Consider the following 20,987-nt stretch of genomic DNA (forward strand, 5'->3'; position numbering starts at 1 on the left):
GCCGGGGGGAAGCCGAGGAAATAGGGCATCACTCTAGTGTAGCCCCCCTCCCCCTGTGTTAGACTGTACAGCACCTCTTTCACAGCAGAAGGCTTACCATTTCTTACGAGGCTTATGATTGGCCTTCTGCTGTGAAAGGGATTGTTAAGCATCATTACTGTACATACTTTAGGTTAACACTGTCATCTACTGGCCTTTTAGTGTATTGCTGTTACAGTTGTTTAGTTCAGAGGAGAAGTCACGATTCGTTAATATAGCTATGCGAAAACTGTGATCGCTAGGTGTGCTACATCTGTACTTCCTCATCGTCCTTACGAGATCGCAGACATGTTCAGTTAGTCTTGGAACATTTACTGGAGAATAATCTTTATATTAAACTGGAAAAATGTGAATTTGAACAAACAAAAATCCAATTTCTTGGATATATCATCTCCCCAGAAGGTCTGAGTATGGATCCTAATTAAATCAAAGCTGTAATATATTGGCCCACTTCAAGAAATCTTAAAGATGTTCAGCGATTTATAGGGTTTGCAAATCATCTTACCAATCACTTTAGTTACAAAGAAAAAACTAGTATTTTCATGGTCTCCATAGGCACAAGTTGCTTTTGACCAGCTAAAGACTTTTTTTACTTCCAATCCTGAATTGCCTTTTGTTGTTGAAGTAGACGCCTCTGACTCTGCTGTGGGAGCGGTCCTGTCTCAACGAGTTGGAGACAAGATTCAACTCCATCTATGTGCTTTTCTTTCTCATACCATGTCATCGGCAGAAAGAAATTGACATAGGAAACAAAGAACTGTTGGCAATTAAAGTTGCTTTCTCTGAATGGAGACATCTTCTGGAAGAAGCTAATCATCCAGTGACTGTCCTTACTGACCACAAAAATTTAGATTACATCCGTACAGCTAAGAGACTGTCTGCAAGACAAGCAAGATGGGCCTTATTTTTCTCTACATTTAATTTCATCAATTCTTATCGGCCAGGTTCAAGAAATGGCAAGGCTGATGCTTTGTCCAGGAATCTTGCTAAACTAAAACAGAGTATACTATTTTATCTTCCCAAAATTTTGTAGGAATACTGGACTCCAAAGAACTTTTAACCATGTTCAGAGATGGATACCAGAATGACTCTTTTCTCAACCATCCTTCTAAAGATATGGATCTTTCTTTTAAAGAGAGGTTTTGGAAGCAGGAACACTGAATATATGTCTTTAAATCTGCTCGAATTAAAGTCCTCCAATTGGTCCGATTCTAAACTTGCAGGGCATCTTGGAGTCATTAAAACTTATGACCTATTGCTCCGTTCATTTTGGTGGCCTAATTGTAAGAACGATGTTAGAAAATATGTTTACTCCTGTTTAACATGTGCACGAAACAAGACACCGCAATCTCCTCCTCTAGGTCTTCTTCAATAACTCCCAGTTCTATCTAGGCCTTGGGGATCAATTTCCATGGATTTTATTGTGGACCTTCCTCTGTCTAAAGAAATGACTACCATCCTTGTTGTTGTAGACCGACTCACAAAGATGGCCCATTTCATTTCAATTAGAGGAATTCCTACTGCAGAATTAATGATTAAGGAGATATTTAGGTTGCATGGAATTCCTGACAATGTAATTTCAGATAGAGGTGTTCAATTGACATCAAGATTTTGGAAGAACTTCTGTACAGCTTTAGGAGTTACAGTTATTTGTGTTCTGCTTTTCATCCTTAGTCCAATGGCCAGACGGAAAGTACAAACCAAACTCTTGAACAGTACCTCCGCTGTTTTATTTCCTACCTTCAAGATGATTGGGTGGACTATTTACCAACAGCAGAATTTTCCTACAACAACTCCAAACATACTGCTACATCTCTAAGTCTATTTTATGCTAACTCTGGCTTACATCCAGTATTTATTCCTAACCTCCCTCTTAGTATACCTATTCCTGCTGTTTCTCACAGACTAAAGAAATTGCAAGAAACCCAGAGGAAACTAACAGGGATGCTACAAGAAGCGCAAGAAGACTATAAGAAAGCAGCTGATAAACATCGCAAAGTTCCTCCTAGCTTTAAAGTTGGTGATAAGGTTTGGGTATCTACTAGAAATCTGAAAACACATGTTCCATCTCCAAATTTGGGTCAAAAATTCATAGGATCTTTACATATTTCTGTACAAGTTAACCAAGTTACCTTCCATCTCAAAATTCCCAACAGATTGAAAATACCCCCTGTGTTCCACGAGTCATTGCTGAAACTATTCAACGAAAACCCCTTTCCAGGGAGAAGTCAGCCGCCTCCTGCACCAGTAAAAGTCCAATGAGAGGAAGAATACATTGTTGAGAAAATTTTGGATTTTAGAATTTTCCGAGGTCACGTGCAATATCTGGTGCAGTGGAAGGGTTATGGACCAGAAGAGAATTCATGGGAACCAGAAAACAATGTTCAAGCCCCTAGGCTTACAAGGGGATTTCATCACAGACATCCAGAGAAACCAGCTCCTAAGATGTCAGGAGGCCATCCTGAAAGGAGGGGATTACTGTGCTCCAGGTGGCAGCTCTTCCAAATAAGCTATTCAGCTTTCTGGACAGCTCCTGTGCTAAACTGAAGCCTAGTTCCCTGTGCCTCTTGTTCTGTTCCCGCCTCCCTGGTTTGCTCCACCTTGTTCCCTGATTGGACAACCTATTTAAACCCAGCCTTGTACTTCCTGCTTTGTGAGATTATTGTACTCTCAGCCTGTAATCAAGCTACGCTCATCCTGTGCATTGACCACTGGCTTCCTCCTGACTACAGTATTTGCCTACTCCTCTAATACTGACGCTCATCCTGTGCATCGACCACTGGCTTCCTCCTGACTACGTTATAGGCCGTGCAATAACCCCAAGTAGTTGCAATAAAAGACTCCGATCCAGACCCGGACCATTACAGGTGGAGTGTTATGTAGTAGTAATCCTATAGGAGAGTAAATGTTACAATACTGACATGTGGCACTGTACAGAAGCCAGAAGAGGATACAAGAAGAGACAGGTGCTGGGTCTATAACACCTGATTGGTGGTTCAGATTGAGATTAAGGCTACTTTCACACTAGCGTTCTATGCGGATCTGTCATGGTTCTGCAAAAATAATAATAATGCAACCGCATGCATCCATCATGAATGGATCCGGTTATATTATGTCTTCTATAGCCATGACGAATCCGTCTTGAATACCATTGAAAGTCAATGGGGGACGGATCTGTTTTCTATTGTGCCAGAGAAAATGTTTGGCTCTGCTTCGTCAGGCGGACAGCAAAACGCTGCAGGCAGCATTTTGGTGTCTGCTTCCTGAGCGGAATGGTGACTGAATGGAAGTAAACTGATGCATTCTGAGCGGATCCTTTTCCATTCAGAATGCATTAGGGCAAAACTGATCTGTTTTGGACCGCTTTTGAGAGCACTGAACGGATCTCACAAACGGAAAGCCAAAATGCTAGTGTGAAAGTAGCCTTAGAGAGAGGCGCTACATGTGACTGAGGAGTAAGTTTTTTTTTTGTCAGAGAGAGCAGCTGAGGAGAGTGACTGAGAGGATGGCACCAGAGCTGTTAGGCCTATTTCACAAGGGCAAGAATTCCACGCGGGTGCAATGCGTGAGAATGCGCGGGTGCAATTACATGGAATCCATAAGGGGTGTTGCATAATGGGGTTACTTCTCACGAGTTTCCACTGTATTGGTCTCTTCAAAAGCAATATGGTACATGTAAATAGTGTTGAGCGCGAATATTCTTTTTTTTTTTTTTTTTATTGTTATATTTTTTTCTTTCCCACTTCCCTAAAGTTGTTATTACCTGTCCTTTGGATTCCTGGCTTCCTGGCTTCCTGGCTGCTCCAGTCAGTGCCCGTTGCCGCTTCTGCCGACTTCCGTGCTCATGGAGCGTCCCCATCACCATGGGAACGTCTCCATATACTAGAATGTACTGTCGGATACGCGATTATTTAAATCACATATTAATCGCGATAACAAGAATAATGACGAATATTCGATTTCGACGAATATAAAATGAATATTCTATCGAATATTCGCAAATTTCGTCGAAATCGAATATGGCACCTGCCGCTCATCACTACATGTAAACTAATCTATCACAATCCACACTTGAAAAGCCAAAAAGTGCTCCTTCTTTCTAAGCCATGCATTGTGTCCATACAGCATTTTATACCCACATGTATGGCCTTTACACATCCAGTAGAACCCATATAGCAATTTAAAGGGTATGAGAGTCCCTGATAGTGCAAGCTGGGCATAACATATTGGGAACTGTATTGTCGTATCTGTGGGATATTTGCAATTTTCATTTTGCACTGCCTGCTGTGCATTTTCTTTTTATAAAACATTTGTGAGGTCAAAATGCTCATTATACCCCTTGATAAATGCCTTGAGGGAAATGGTCTCCAAAACTGTAAATGAGGCTGACTTAGGAAGGTAAAAGCTGTCCCTGTCTGCAAGAAATTACCGTAATATTATTCTGAAAGATTAAAATTAGTGGCTGAAGTCTTAGTGTAAAGTTTCTGTTACACATACGATGTAACAAATAATTATCGAGAATTAACCAAACATTCCTGATAATTACCGGTTCATCAGCAGAGACAAGTACAGCAATCATCTCCTGTGTTTAGGGGATGAACAATCACTAGTGCAATCTCTTGTCCTCAAAAAGATTCTTTGTTTATGGACAGCAGATGCCTGTTTCCACAGGAAGATCTGCTGCCCAGAAGAAATTATTTTGTGAGCCAGCCAGACGATATGATCACCCAAAGAACGAGCAAACTTGGGGTGATTGCCAGTACCTTTACACTTGGCAATTATCGAGAATAAGCATTTCTACAAACAACCATCCCTGGTAAATGACCTAATAATCGGTCCATGTAAAAGGATCTTAAAGGTGTATTCCCATCTGGGACATTGATGGCATATCGCTAGGATGTGCCATCAATGTCAGATAGATGTGGGTTCCACCTCTGGGACCTGCTTTTATTTCCAGAACAGGACCCTCAAAGTGAACAGAGAGCAGCCACCCTTGTTCACTACTATGGGACTTCTCGGAACTCCCATAGTGATGAATGGAGAGCTCTCGTATCACTTTGGGATCCCTGTTCTCTAGAAAGCACTTCCCGACAGGCATCTAGGCATACACGTATATGCATGGGACATTTACTCAGCAGCACTCTTGAAACATGTTTTTTTACAAAGGCTGTGATAGAATTTTTTTTTATATATATATATATATATTTGCTAAAAAAAAAAAACTTCCATATTTCGTTCTCCTTCTTATTACTTTCTCTTTTCTTATTTCTTCCTTAAAGGCCAGTCTGAAAACTGGGATGGAACAGACTCTGACTCATTTGTGAGTATTTTCTTTATATTATTTTTATATAATGAATTGTTATGGCATTACTGCAGGAATCTTTGAAAGTCTTCAGCTGATTCAACCTCTGCACTGCAAAGGACATGGATTGTGGATTGAAAACTCACAGCGCAATTAAGTTTAGGATTTTTCCACAATGTGTGGATGAGATTTCTGACACTTTGCTGATATTGTAAACTCTGTGGATGTCCCCACACGTAATTCTGTAGGGGGCCACCAGCAGTATTTACTCCATGTGTGGCAATACTATTTTAGTTTTAATAGACCTAAACCAGTGAATATACAACTGGTGAAAGGAACATCACATTTTAGCATTCTCTCTGACAAACAGATACCTGTATAATATACATTCTAAACTCATTTTTTCACAGTATACCTGCTACTTAATAAAAAAAAAGAATAGACCAGAATTTAGAATGATCACAATATAAAATATTGTGGGGGACGCACACAGATAAATCACATTTCTGCAACTTTTGACAACTGTTTGCGGTTGTCTAAAATCCATTCAATACACGTCCTGAGAGGGGACGTAAAAGGGATTAAACTGATGAGAATAGTACTACAGAAAACACCACTCATATCGGGTGTGACAGTAAATTGCACGGCGCAGATGCAGTGACCGTGAATTAAAACAAAGGGGAGGGAGCCAGCGTTTTTTTAACCATCTCCCCGTTCGAAAAATCAATTCAATAAATGGACTCCAGATTGGGGACGTAACAGGGATTAAACTGATGAGAAGAGAACTACAGAAAATACCACTCATATCGGGTGTGAGAGTAAATTGCACGGCGCAAATGCAGTGACCGTGGATTCAAACAAAGGGGAGGGAGCCAGCGTTTTTTTAACCATCTCCCCATTCGAAAAATCAATTCAATAAATGGACCCCAGATTGGGGACATAACAGGGATTAAACTGATAAGAAGAGAACTACAGAAAATAACACTCATATCGGGTGTGAGAGTAAATTGCACGGCGCAGACGCAGTGACCGTGGATTCAAACAAAGGGGAGGGAGCCAGCGTTTTTTTAACCATCTCCCCGTTCGAAAAATCTATTCAATTCACCTTTCGAGGACCCTTGGTGTTGTACGTGGCTGGGTGGAGGAAGAAACCTTCAATGACATCAATGGGACATGGCTAGCTTAGTATCCAACCTTGTGCAAATGGGGAGTTTGTGGTTGGGCAAATGGACTGTTTGCGGTTGTTTGCAGTGCATTAAAAGGGGAGTTTGGTCTGTCAATGTCTGTGAAGCGGGCGTAACCCTTACACTACCTGATCGATACAACATCATACCTGATCATATACACACACTGGATGTTCTAAACCACGTTGTTCAAAAAAATTTTGGATTGTTAGGTGATTTATGCCCTTTATGGATTAAAACCCAACTCTGCGTCAACTATGTAATTTTCCATGGGAGTTTTGCCATGGATCCCCCTCCGGCATGCCACAGTCCAGGTGTTAGTCCCCTTGAAACAACTTTTCCATCACTACTGTGGCTAGAAAGAGTCCCTGTGGGTTTTAAAATTCGCCTGCCTATTGAAGTCTATGGCGGTTCGCCCGGTTCGCCCGTTCGCGAACATTTGAGGAAATTCGCGTTTGCCGTTCGCGAACTGAAAATTTTATGTTCGCGACATCTCTATTTACAACCCGTGTCTCTCGACAAAAATGGAAGCTGTCGTGAAAGCCCTTGTGGAGGCTAACTTGCAACAGCGAGAAGCTACTAAGCAGCATCAGGAAACCAACCAGCAGCTATTGCAACATGTGATGGCTTTACAAGCGACAGGAGCATCCCAGAGCGTCCACAATGCCCGAAAAGCGGTCTGTGCGGCAATCCCTAAGATGCCCCTTACAGACCTAGCTCCGATAGTCTGCTGGCGGTGTCAGGAGCCTGGCCACATAAGGGCCGACTGTCCCCATCGGGGAGGACCCATGGATACTAACTATGGCTACCGCCACTCCTTGTATGCCAGGAAGCTGTGTGCAATAGATACCCCAGAGACTATAGACAATAGCCACCTGTGCCAGGTGGAAGAGGGAGACACTCTGGCGGTAGCTCTGCTGGACTCAGGGACTCTGGTGTTCCTGGTAAGAGCTTCCCTGGTGCAGCCCGCTGAGTATACTGGCCGAAAATTCGGGGTTGTGTGCATCCATGGAGACTTAAAGGACTATTCCACCACCCTGGTGTCTCTGTCCATGGTGGCCGGCAGGTGGACTCACGAGGTGGCCGTCGCCACCAATTTACATTATGAACTTATAATTGGGAGAGATTTCCCGGGTTTCCTGGCACTGTGGCCTGAAATTAAAGTTACCGATACCATTGAGAGTGGTGTAACCCCAGTAGAGAGGTGTCACGGACGGTGTTGCAGAAAACAAGAAGTAACAAATAAAGATCCGACTGACTTGATCCCAAACTAAGGAACAAATGGGTGAGCCCTATAATAGCCCTAGAGCTCTCCCTGACTGCTCAGCCCATGCAAAGATCTCTATGATAGAAAGTTGCATGTCCACGTACCTGAGTGACATCTAAAACCCCTATAATAGTGAGGGGACACGACCACCGGCTCCCTGCACTTAATACAGAGGGAGTCAGGGTCACCTAGAATCAAGCCAACAGGAAAACACAAATAAAGGAATAGACTTATCTGAGGAACCAGCATTTGCAACTTCTAGCAGTGAGCACAATCCAGGAAGTAGTATAAACCGCAAAGTGAGGCAGTATGGGAGGGGATATAAAGGGAAGCAATCACTGCTAATAGATGACAGCTGGAAGAGGCAGAAGAGATGTCAAAGCGAAACCAAAACAAAAGAACATCATGCAGGAGGTACTGAAGAACATCTGTCAGAACTTCTCAGAGATCTGGCAGTGACAAGAAGCCTTGCTCAGGGGGGAGGCCATAACCCTCGGAACCTGAGACCAAAGGTTCAGTGGTAGGGGTGGTCGCCACTTCGGTGGAAGAGGGGGATTCAACCCCACTGAGTGTAATGGTGGGAGACGTGGAAGATTTGCCGCCGGGTCCCGAGTTGGCAGACCTCAACGTCTCCGGGGAAAATTTCGGTACAGCACAGCACCGAGACCCAACACTATCTCGGGCCTTGGAAAATTTTGTAATAGTTGATGGTGAACCTCAACAACCGGGGGCCGAGTCGATACGAAGATGCGGTATCGGGTAAACCAACTACGGGGTGAGCATGTTAAACAGCTGGTGGTGCCCAAGACATATCGCAAGATCGTGTTGGAGCTACCCACTAACATGTTCTTGGGGGTCATCTGGGATGGCAGAAAACGCAGGACCGGATACTACAGCGGTTTTACTGGCCCAGTGTGTTCAGAGAGGTGGAAGAGTTTTGTAAGTCTTGCCCAACCTGTCAGATAACTAGCCCCCAGCCACATTTTCATAGTCCCCTGGTACCTCTTCCGATTATCGAGGTTATTGAGGATCTCATAGGCCCAGTACCCAGTACCGAAGTCCGCTAGAGGGCACCAACACATCTTGGTCGTCCTAGACTATGCCACTCCTGGACTATGCCACAGTACCTGGAGGCGGTGCCCCTGCGACATACATCGGCCAAACTCAGAGCTAAGGAGTTAATGGAGATGTTTTCCCGAGTGGGGTTACCTAAAAAGGTTCTGACTGACCAAGGGACCGCTTTTATGTCAAAGGTCATGAGGGAACTCTGTAAATTACTGGACATAAAACAGCTACGGACATCCGTTTATCATCCGCAAACGGACGGCCTGGTAGAAAGGTTTGATCAAACATTAAAAAACATGTTAAAAAGAGTGGTGTCTAAGGATGAGAGGGATTGGGACCTTCTTCTGCCCTATCTCATGTTCACAGTGCAAGAGGTGCCCCAGGCTTCTACTGGCTTCTCGCCCTTCAAACTGCTATATGGCCGACATCCTCGCGGTCTGTTGGACATAGCCAAAGAGGCATGGGAACAACAACCCAAACCGTATAAAAGTGTAATTGAATATGTCACCCAGATGCAAGAGCAAATAGAGACAGTATTGCGCTTTTTAGGGAACATATGGAGGTAGCCCAGCGAGCCTAGAGTAGGGTCTATAATCGGCAGGCTCGGGTCCAGATCTTAAACCCGGGAGATCGGGTTTTGGTTCTGGTACCGACGGTCGACAGTAATTTCCTGGCTAGGTGGCAGGGACCCTATGAAGTACTCGAAAAAGTTGGTGAGGTAAACTGCAAGGTACACCAGCCAGGGTGGCGAAAGCCGGAGCAGGTGCACCATGTGAATTTACTCAAACCATGGAAAGATAGGGAGACCAGTACAGACGACAGTCAGCGGACGGGTTTTCTAGGGGAAGAGGTTCCAGCCCCACAGTCTGATACAAGGGAAGAAGTTGCCACAGTGAATATTGCTGAGAGCCTTTCCTCTAAACAGACTCAGGAGGCCAGGGAATTTGTCAGCAGGAACATAGACGTGTTCTCGGACCATCCTGGACGCACTTCTATCATCCAACATGACATTGTCACTGAGCCTCAGGCCAGAGTCCAGTTGAAACCATACCGGGTACCTGAGGCTTGATGACAAGCCATCTCGGAAGAAGTGCAGCTAATGCTACAACTAGAAGTAATTGAGGAGTCCAAAAGTGAATGGGCCAGTCCAAAAGTCTTGATTCCCAAGCCAGATGGGACGTTCCGGTTCTGTAATGATTTCTGCAAACTAAATGAGATTTCCAAATTTATGCATATCCGATGTCTTGGGTAGATGAGCTTATTGAGAGGTTAGGCCAAGCCCGGTATTTTTCAGTTTTGGACCTCACCAAAGGGTACTGGCAGGTACCCTTAACATAGGCTGCAAAAGAGAAAACTGCCTTCATCACACCAGAGGGGCTGTATCAGTATAAGGTGTTACCCTTTGGTCTGCACGGCGCCCCCGCCACTTTTCAACGGCTCATGGACATTGTGCTGCGTCCACACCATCGGTGCGCTTCAGCTTACCTGGACGATATTGTCATCCACGGTACCGACTGGGAAAGTCACCTACCCAAGGTACAGTATAGTGGAGAGAGAGTGCCAGGCTATCAAGTGGGCACTAGAATCTCTCTGCTACTATTTGTTGGGGAGAAAGTTCCGCCTGGTGACTGACCACTCACTCCCCTCTCAAATGGATGAGACAGGCCAAGGACAGAAATTCCCAGGTCCCCCGGTGGTTTCTCTCTTTACAGAACTTTAAGTTTTCAGTGGAACACAGGGCAGGCCAGTTACAGGGAAACACGGATGCCCTGTCCCAGGTATACTGTCTAGCGTGTGTTCACCCCCTAGGGGTTGAATAAAGGGGGGAGGTATGTAGGAAGGTACAAAGGGTCGTCATTTATTGTAGGTATGTATCACAGAGGTTCCTGGCTTTGGTGAAGTAAGAGCCGGTATTTTCATGTGTCTGCGGCAGCTAATGCTGATTGACACTTTTGCTATTTAGTATTGCTGTAAATAGCTGATCTGGGACGGCTCTTATTGGGAGTAGTCAAAGTGCTGGGTGAAGTGACTACTCCCCACATTCCAGGCCTGGTTTTGACAGCACCTGGCTTTCTTTAAAAAGGCAGCTGGGCTCAGCAGCAGTGTTGTGATCTGAGGCCTGTGATGGGCTGAAAATCTGAGACTCGTGTGTTGGGAGAGCAGGCCACCTAAAGCCTGCATTTAGACTGCTGGAGGCAAAACCGCCGACAAGGTGACGTTTTTTGTTATGCATGAACTTTCTACTCGATGTGAACAAACATCAACCTTGCAAAAAGTGTTTTTTGTTTGACCTTATGTGTGAATAAACATGGACATTTGAATTACGAACTTGTACTTTGCCTCTCTACTGCACCCGCTCATCCCATCTTCCAGAGCGAATCCCCACAATATACAGTCCTGATCAAAAGTTTAAGACCACTTGAAAAATTGCAAAAAATCATATTTTACATTGTTGTATCTTAACAAGGTTCCAAGTAGAGCTTCAACATGCAACAAGAAGAAATGAGAGTGAGACAAAACATTTTTTGAGCATTCAATTAATTGAAAATAACGATTAAACTGTTTTTCAGCTGATCCAAATTTTAGCACCACATGCCTTTAAAAGGCCAAATCTGTGCAAGGTTGTGGATTCATTGTCATTTTCTGTCAGGTAGTCACACGTTGTGATGACAAAGGCAAAAAAACTCTCCCTTTTTTAACGTGGTCGGGTTGTTGAACTGTATAAGCAGGGTCTCTCACAGCGCGCCATCGCTGCTGAGGTGGGACGTAGTAAGACTGTCATTTGGAATTTCTTAAATGATCCTGAGGGTTATGGAACAAAAAAGTCAAGTGAAAGACCCCAAAAAATTTCATCAGCACTGAGCCAGAGGATCCAATTGGCTGTCCGTCAAGACACTGGACGATCCTCGACCCAAATTAAGGCCCTTACTGGTGCTGACTGCAGCCCCATAACCATCAGACAGCATCTGAGACTGAAGGGCTTCAAAAACAAAAAACGTCTTCAAAGACCTCGTCTCCATGAACGCCACAGAACTGCTCGTTTGGACTTTGCAAGAGAGCACCAAACATGGGACATTCAAAGGTGGAAGAAAGTTTAGTTCTCTGATGAGAAAAAATGTAACCTTGATGGTCCTGATGGTTTCCAACGTTACTGGCATGACAAGCAGATCCCACCTGAGATGGACAAGGGACTTCTTCCAGGAGAATAACATCATTCTTTTGGCCCATCCTGCGTGTTCCCCCGATCTAAATCCAATTGAGAACCTTTGGGGATGAATGTCAAGGGAAGTTTACAAAAATGGACAACAGTTCCAGACAGTAGATGGCTTTGTGCGGCTGTCTTCACCACTTGGAGAAATGTTCCCACTCACGTAATGGAAACGCTTGCATCAAGCATGCCGAAACTGATTTTTGAAGTGATAAACAATAACGGTGGAGCTACTCATTACTGAGTTCATGTTTGGAAGTTGCATTTCTGTTTTGGGGGGGTTTAGTTTTTTTTTAGAGGTGTGGTCCTAAACTTTTGATCAGCTGAAAAACACCCTGTTTCAGTTTATTCGTTGTTTTCATTAAATTGAATGCTCAAAAAATGTTTTGTCTCACTCCCATTTCTTCTTGTTGCATGTTGAAGCTCTACTTGGAACTTTGTTAAGATCCAGCCATGCTAAATATGATTTTTTTGCCATTTTTGAAGTGGTCTTAACCGCCTCCGGACCGCCGAACGCAGCAACGCGTCCTGGAGGCGGTCGATTTATTCCTCCTGGACGCATATACGCGTCCTCTCGCGAGACGCGAGATTTCGGTCAGAGCCGGCCCGCGCTTGCGCATCGCGGGCCGGCAAAAGTTCGAGGAGTATTTCGTCAGCAACCTGCCAGCCAATGATCGTCGCTGGCAGGTTGCTGATTTTTTAAAAATCGAATCACAAGCCATCTAACACCTTATATTTATAAATATAAGGTGTTAAATGGCTTCTCTGCTCCTCTGCTGGTCTTTTTGGTCGGTTGGTTCCAGCAGAGGAGCAGACATCACTGTGAGTACCCACCAACACCACACTTAGCCCCCAGATCACCCTCCATCACCCCCATCACCCCAATTAACCCCTTGATCGCCCCCTGTCAATCACCTAGTGAAAGGGAAAAAAGTGATCAGTGTAAACTGTCACTTTTTTTTTCCCACTAGTATTGACGGTTAGGTTTATGATAGTTTAGGCCCCTTGGTTAGGTAGTTAGCGTCAGTTAGCGCCCAGCCCACCGCACCACAGTCACTTATTCGCTGATTAGCATATCACTAATCATCATTTGTACTTTTATAGTATCTGTAAGTGATCAAAACTGATCACAGTCAGATCTATAATTGTATTAGTGTCACCTTAGCTCGCCCTCCCCCAAAACGCAGTGTTTGCCAGATCAGGCCTGATCGGTCGCCCACACGTGCGTTCACCCACGCCCGCTCCACCGCAGTGACAAAATTATTATTTTTTTGATCACTGCACAATCACTTTACAAGCACTGCGGCGATAAAAAAAAATCAGTTTTGATAATTTTTATCAATCGCAGCGGCCTCCGGTACTTCGCTAGCCTTCCATTTGTAAGACAGGCTTGCTTTTTTTCTTGGGTAGTCTCAGAGAATACCCCTAAATTTAGTAATCCAAATGTCAAACAGGGGGTATTCTTCTGAAGAGGCCTACAGGATTCTGACCGAGTCGGATGAGGAATGGGAACCCTCATCTGACGAATCTAGCGGGTCAGAATATGAACCTGTAGAAAGCAGTGGCAGTCTGACCCAAAGTTCGGACGAGGAGGTTGAGGTCCCTGATAGCACCAGGCATACCCGGCCCTGTGTCGCTAGACCACAGGTTGTGCAGGATCCGTTTCAAGGGCAGCAGAGTGGGGCTGGCGCTGTCGGATTACGTGGTGAGGCATACACCAGCAGCGCAGCCCATCCTGGACCCAGCACTGCCGTACAACATGGTGAAGTGGCGAGCACCAGAAGGGCAGTTGAAGCTGGTACGGTGGCACGTGCAGTAGTTACCCCGTCGCAGCCACGGCAAAGACAGGCCCGTAGAGCCCCTAGAGTCCCTGAGGTGCTGGCAAACCCTGATTGGCAGTCCCCAACTTCAGCCGCACCTGTAGTTCCCCCTTTCACCGCCCAGTCTGGAGTTCGGGTTAAGACAGCTCAGATTGGTTCGGCCCTGGGATTTTTTGAGCTGTTCTTGACTGCAGAGCTCTTGGACTTAGTCGTGGCAGAAACAAATCGGTATGCCACTCAATTTATATCCGCCAACCCGGGAAGCTTTTATGCCCAGCCTTTCCGGTGGAAACCAGTCCAAGTTTCCGAAATGAAAATTTTTCTGGGCCTTCTCCTGAACATGGGTCTAACCAAAAAGCATGAATTGCGGTCATATTGGTCCACAAACCCAATTCATCACATGTCCATGTTCTCTGCTGCTATGTCCAGGACACGTTTTGAGACCATCCTGCGTTTCCTGCACTTTAGCGACAACACCACCTCCTGTCCCAGGGGCCACCCAGCTTTTGACCAGCTCCACAAAATTCGGCCCCTCATAGACCACTTCAACCAGAAATTTGCAGATTTGTATACCCGTGAGCAAAACATCTGCGTAGACGAGTCCCTAATACATTTTACCAGGCGTCTTGGCTTCAAACAATACATCCCAAGCAAGCGCGCCCGGTATGGGGTCAAATTGTATAAGCTCTGTGAAAGGGCCACAGGCTATACCCACAAATTTCGGATCTATGAGGGAAAAGATCAGACCCTGGAACCGGTCGGTTGCCCTGACTACCTGGGGAGCAGTGGGAAGACAGTCTGGGACTTGGTGTCACCCTTATTTGGCAAGGGGTACCATCTTTATGTGGACAATTTCTACACAAGTGTGCCCCTCTTCAGGCATTTGTTCCTAGAACAGATTGGCTGCTGTGGCACCGTGCGACCTAGTCGCCGGGGCTTCCCCCAACGGCTCATTACCACTCGTCTTGCAAGGGGGGAGAGGGCTGCCTTGTGTAACGAAGAACTGCTCGCGGTGAAATGGAGAGACAAGCGTGACGTTTACATGCTCTCCTCCATTCACGCAGACACGACAATACAAATTGAACGGGCAACCCGTGTCATTGAAAAGCCCCTCTCAGTCCACGACTATAATGCGCTCATGGGAGGGGTGGACTTCAATGACCAGATGTTGGCTCCCTATTTAGTTTCCTGACGCACCAGATGCTGGTATAAGACGGTGTCTGTATATTTGATTCAATTGGCTGCATATAATAGTTTTGTTCTCTACAGTAAGGCTGGGAGAACAGGATCCTTCCTCAAATTTCAGGAAGAGATCATCGAGAACCTCCTGTATCCAGGAGGTTCCGTGGCCCCAACCACCAGTGTAGTGAGCCGTCTACACGAGCGACATTTCCCCAATGTCGTTGCTGGTACCTCAACCCAACCGTCACCCCGAAAAAAATGTTGTGTCTGTAGCAGGAGTGGAATAAGGCGTGACACCCGCTATTTCTGTCCTGACTGCCCTGACCACCCTGCCCTATGCTTAGGGGAGTGTTTACGGAAGTACCACACACAGGTACACTTAGCATAGGGATTGCATCTCACAGGACAGGCACACAGGGCTATTAGGGCCCTTTTACTCACAGCTGCTGCAAACCTCTCCTTTCAACTGGGATAAAGTGCATAATGTACTTCGCCACATCTTTGGGCGATTTGCGCTTTGCACATTGTCCCATGGGGAAGGAGAGGTTTGTCCTATAAAGGTAAAAAAAAAACAAAAAAAAAAAAACACCGGTAAGCAAAAAAAGTTAACGTTCAGTTCAATAAAGTTTATATGTTCTGTTCAAAAGTTATTATAAAGTTAATAAATTTATTGCGTCGCGGCCTGCTTTTTTCTTTTGTTTTTTTTTACCTTCCAGGTGGACCAACCGATGAACCAGCTGCAGCACTGATGTGCATTCTGACAGAAGCATTGCGCTGCTGTCAGATTACACAAAAGTCAGTGTATGCGGCGCTGCAAGACGAGATTTCTCCTCTGCAGTAAAAGATACGTTTGCCGAGGCATATGAGCTGAGGAGGCGGCGGTGTTCATATACTTTGGCAAACACTTTGTATATAAAAAATAAATAAAAAAATACCAGCAATGATTTATTCATCCACATCGATTGATGTGAATGGAGAAATCTGGTTTGCCAGGGCATACGGGCTAAGTGGGTATGGATGTTGGGCGGAGCTCCTATGTCCTGGCAGACGCCTTTCCCCTCCTTTTTTTTTTTTGGGCAGAGATTTTTTCATCCACATTGATCGATGCGAATGAAGAAATCTGTGCCGTTCATTTTTTCTTTCAGCCCAGAGGCTGAACGGAAAAAATAAATCTCATTACCCGTATGCTCAATATAAGGAGAATAGCAGAAACTCCTAATGCTGGCCATACATGTAATGATTGCGGAGACCCTCAAATGCCAGGGCAGTACAAACACCCCACAAATGACCCCATTTTGGAAAGAAGACACCCCAAGGTATTTACTGAGGGGCATATTGAGTCCATGAAAGATTTAAATTTTTGTCCCAAGTTAGTGGAAAGGGAGACTTTGTGAGAAAAAAAAAAAAAAACAATTTCCGCTAACTTGTGGCAAAAAAATAAATCAATTCTATCAACTCGCCATGCCCCTCATTAAATACCTTGGGTTGTCTTCTTTCCAAAATTCCCAGCTCCGCAGAGGCTGTCCTCTTTTTTTTTAATTAATAAAATCTGTTCTTACCAGTTTAATCTCTGTTTTGTCCCCTCTCAGGGGCCGGTGTGGTGTATGGAATAGATTTTAGGAACCGGGAGATGGAAAAAGATGCTTGGTCGGTCCTCCTACTTCCAATTTGGGGCACTGCGCGTGCGCCGTGCAATTTACTGTGCTACGAGATGAGTGGTATGTTAAGTAGTACTATTCCTATCAGTTTAATCCCTGTTATGTCCCCTATCAGGGGCCGGTGTATGGAATAGAATTTAGGAACCGGGAGATGGAAAAAGATGCTTGGTCGGTCCTCTTACTTCCAATTTGGGGCACTGCGCGTGCGCCGGGCGAATTTACTGTGCTACCAGATATGAGTGGTATGTTAAGTAGTACTATTCCAATCAGTTTAATCCCTGTTACTTCCCCTATCAGGGGACGTGTATGGAATAGATTTTAGGAACCGGGAGATGGAAAAAGATGCTTGGTTGGTCCTCTTACTTCCAATTTGGGGCACTGCACGTGCGCCGTGCAATGTACTATGCAATCCCAATATGAGTGGTATGTTAAGTAGTACTATTCCTATCAGTTTAATCCCTGTTATGTTCCCTATCAGGGGACGTGTATGAAATAGAGTTTAGACAACAGCAAAGAATTGTCAATAGTTGACACTAGGGTTGTCCCGATACCACTTTTTTAGGACCGAGTACAAGTACCGATACTTTTTTTCAAGTAGTCACCGATACCGAATACCGATACTTTTTTTAAATGTCATGTGACCGTTTTGGGGGATCTGTGGATCTGTGGATGACGCACTGTCATGTGGGGGATCTGTGGATGGCACTGTTATGGGGGACCTGTGGATGGCACTGTTATGGGGGATCTGTGGATGGCACTGTTATGGGGATCTGTGGATGGCACTGTTATGGGGGATCTGTGGATGGCACTGTTATGGGGGATCTGTGGATGGCACTGTTATGGGGGATCTGTGGATGGCACTGTTATGGGGGATCTGTGGATGGTGCTGTTATGGGGGATCTGTGGATGGCACTGTTATGGGGATCTGTGGATGGCACTGTTATGGGGGATCTGTGGATGGCACTGTTATGGGGGATCTGTGGATGGCACTGTTATGGGGATCTGTGGATGGTACTGCTATGGGGTGGGATATCTGTGGATGGCATTGTTATGGGGTGGGGGGATCTGAGGATGGCATTGTTATTTGGTGGGGGATCTGTGGATGGTGCTGTTATAGGGGATCTGTGGATGGAACTGTTATGGGGAGGATCTGTGGATGACACTGCTATATGTCATCCACAGATCCCCCTCATAACAGTGTCCCCCAATACACCGGGCCCCGCCGCTCACCGAAGTATTTATAAACGTGAACCCTTATCCTGTTGTTAAGTTGAACTAACGCTGCGCTCTCCCATGTTCCCCTGTATCCCCTGTATCCCCACAGCACTTACTTAAGCTTCCATAGCAGGCAGAGCGGACGGCACCAGTAACGTCACTCACTGACGTCGCGCGTCTGCTCTGCCTGCTTCATTCATAAAGTGGGCGGAGCAGGCGCTCTACGTCAGTGAGTGACGTTACTGCTGCCGTCTGCTCTGCCTGCTATGGAAGCTTAAGTAAGTGCTGTGGGGATACAGGGGAACATGGGAGAGCGCAGCGTTAGTTCAACTTAACAACAGGATAAGGATTCACGTTTATAAATACTTCGGTGAGCGGCGGGGCCCGGTGTAAGAGTACAGTGACTGCACCGGGCCCCGCCCATAGTTACGCCCATAGTATTCTATTTATGTATCGGGGCGGGGTATCGGCGGCTGAGTACCGCCGAGAAAACTCGGAATCGGTCCCGATACCGATACTAGTATCGGTATCGGGACAACCCTAGTTGACACACTCATGACATAAATTTTATTCCTCTATGCGTCAATCTTGGTGTAGTGATGACTGTGCTCGTGCGCACGTTTGGCAGATTGCAGGCAATGGCGGTTTTTCAAAGCCTATGGTCGTGCTGAGGTAGTTCAGTGACAGTTAAGTGACCCAGAAAACAATGATTCTGCAGTGTGGGCCCATTGTTGGCCTAGTAGGCTTTAATGATCACCTTAGATGATAACAAAGAAAATTAATGTTTTTTCTATGCAAAATTATCCAGCCGATCGCTTTTGGTCTGTTCACAATGAAGCAACGACCTTATCTCATCTGGGGTGTGCCAACATTGCCATTGCCAACACACTCATAGAGGTGATCGCTTCATTGTGATACGCAAGCCCCTTCACCACAACAAGGTAACGATCACGAAGGAGAATTGAGGTGAGGTAATCTAGACAATTTTGACCTAGGCGACTTCTCTTCTCAGTGACAATACCTCCTGCTGCACTGAAGGTCCTTTCTGTCAGGACACTTGAAGTGGGGCAGGCCAGAAGTTCTTTCGCAAATTGGGATAGCTCAGGCCACAGGTGAAGCCTGCACACCCAGTAGTCAAGGGGTTCATCGCTCCTCAGAGTGTCGTTATCTGCAGTTAAGGCGAGGTAGTCTGCTACCTGTCGGTCGAGTCGTTCTCTGAGGGTGGACCCTGAAGGGCTGTGGCGATGCGTAGGACTTAAAAAGCTCTGCATGTCCTCCATCAACAACACGTCTGTAAAGCGTCCCGTCCTTGCCGGCGTGGTCGTGGTAGGAGGAGGATTACTTTCACCTCTTCCCCTGTTAGATTCCCATTGTGCTGTGACATCACCCTTATACGCTGTGTAAAGCATACTTTTTAACTTGTTTTGGAACTGCTGCATCCTTTCCGACTTCCGGTAATTCAGTAACATTTCAGGCACTTTCTGCTTATACCGGGGGTCTAGTAACGTGGCCACCCAGTACAGGTCGTTCTCCTTCAGCCTTTTTATACGAGGGTCCCTCAACAGGCACGACAGCATGAAAGACCCCATTTGCACAAGGTTGGATGCCGAGCTACTCATGTCCCGTTCCTCGTCCTCACTGATCTCACTGAAGGTCTGTTCTTCCCCCCAGCCACGTACAACACCACGGGTACCAGATAGGTGACAACGAGCACCCTGGGATGCCTGCTGTGGTTGGTTTTCCTCCTCCTCAAAGCCACATTCCTCCTCTGACTCCTCTTCCTCAGACTCCTCTTCCAGCGTTGCCGCAGGTCCAGCAAGCAATGCTGATAAGGCTGTTTCTGGTGGTGATGGTGACCACAACTCTTTCTCTTCCTCTTCACGCTTATCTACGGCCTGATTCAGCACTCTTCGCAGGGCACACTCCAGGAAGAAAACAAATGGGATGCTGTCACTGATGGTGCCTTCAGTGCGACTGACTAGGTTTGTCACCTCCTCAAAAGGACGCATGAGCCTACAGGCATTGCGCATGAGCGTCCAGTAATGTGGCAAAAAAATACCCAGCTCCGCAGAGCCCGTCCTAGCACCACGGTCATACAAATACTCGTTGACGGCTTTTTCTTGTTGGAGCAGGCGGTCGAACATTAGGAGTGTTGAATTCCAACGTGTCGGGCTGTCGCAAATCAAGCGCCTCACTGGTATGTTGTTTCGCCGCTGAATATCTGAAAAGTGCACCATGGCCGTGTAGGAACGCCTGAAATGGCTACACACCTTCCTGGCCTGCTTGAGGACGTCCTGTAAGCCTGGGTACTTATGCACAAAGCGTTGTACGATCAGATTCAACACATGTGCCATGCATGGCACATGTGTCAACTTGCCCAAATTCAATGCCGCCAACAAATTGCTTCCGTTGTCACATGCCACTTTGCCGATCTCCAGTTGGTGCGGAGTCAGCCACTGATCCACCTGTGCGTTCAGGGCGGACAGGAGTGCTGGTCCGGTGTGACTCTCTGCTTTCAGGCAAGTCAACCCCAAGATGGCGTGACACTGTCGTATCCGGGATGTTGAATAGCCCCTGGGGAGCTGGGGGGTGCAGTTGATGTGGAGCAAGACGCAGCAGCAGAAGAGGACTCAGCCGAGGAGGTTAGCGAAGAGGATGAAGTAGGAGGAGTAGAGGAGGTGGCAGCAGGCCTGCCTGCAAGTCGTGGCGGTGTCACCAACTCCTCTGCAGAACAACGCATTCCATGCTTGGCAGCAGTCAGCAGATTTACCCAATGCGCAGTGTACGTGATATACCTGCCCTGACCGTGCTTTGCAGACCAGGCATCAGTGGTTAGATGGATCCTTGCCCCAACACTGTGTGCCAGACATGCCATGACTTCCTTTTCCACAATAGAGTACAGGTTGGGGATTGCCTTTTGTGAAAAAAAATTTTGGCCGGGTACCTTCTACTGTGGTGTCCCAATAGCTAAAATTTTTTTGAAGGCCTCTGACTCCACCAGCTTGTATGGTAAAAGCTGGCGGGCTAATAGTTCCGACAAGCCAGCT

At 46.0% G+C, this 20,987-nt stretch overlaps 1 protein-coding gene and 1 non-coding gene across 3 annotated transcripts in view; one reads left to right on the plus strand and one right to left on the minus strand.

The window, feature by feature from the left end:
- The window catches only part of LCP2 (lymphocyte cytosolic protein 2), a 583,862-nt gene that overhangs the window by 153,239 nt on the left and 409,636 nt on the right, over positions 1 to 20,987 (plus strand). For both annotated transcript variants that reach the window (XM_040442789.1, XM_040442797.1), the window contains one exon: positions 5,319 to 5,359. In XM_040442789.1, coding sequence (XP_040298723.1) covers positions 5,319 to 5,359 — 41 coding nt within the window. The remainder of the gene's footprint in view (positions 1 to 5,318; positions 5,360 to 20,987) is intronic.
- On the minus strand, positions 6,153 to 6,348 carry LOC120987374. The gene has a single exon (XR_005775998.1). It is a non-coding gene; the product is annotated as a U2 spliceosomal RNA (small nuclear RNA).

This window comes from Bufo bufo, chromosome 1, assembly GCF_905171765.1.
Source record: "Bufo bufo chromosome 1, aBufBuf1.1, whole genome shotgun sequence".
In the NCBI taxonomy this organism is placed as follows: domain Eukaryota; kingdom Metazoa; phylum Chordata; class Amphibia; order Anura; family Bufonidae; genus Bufo; species Bufo bufo.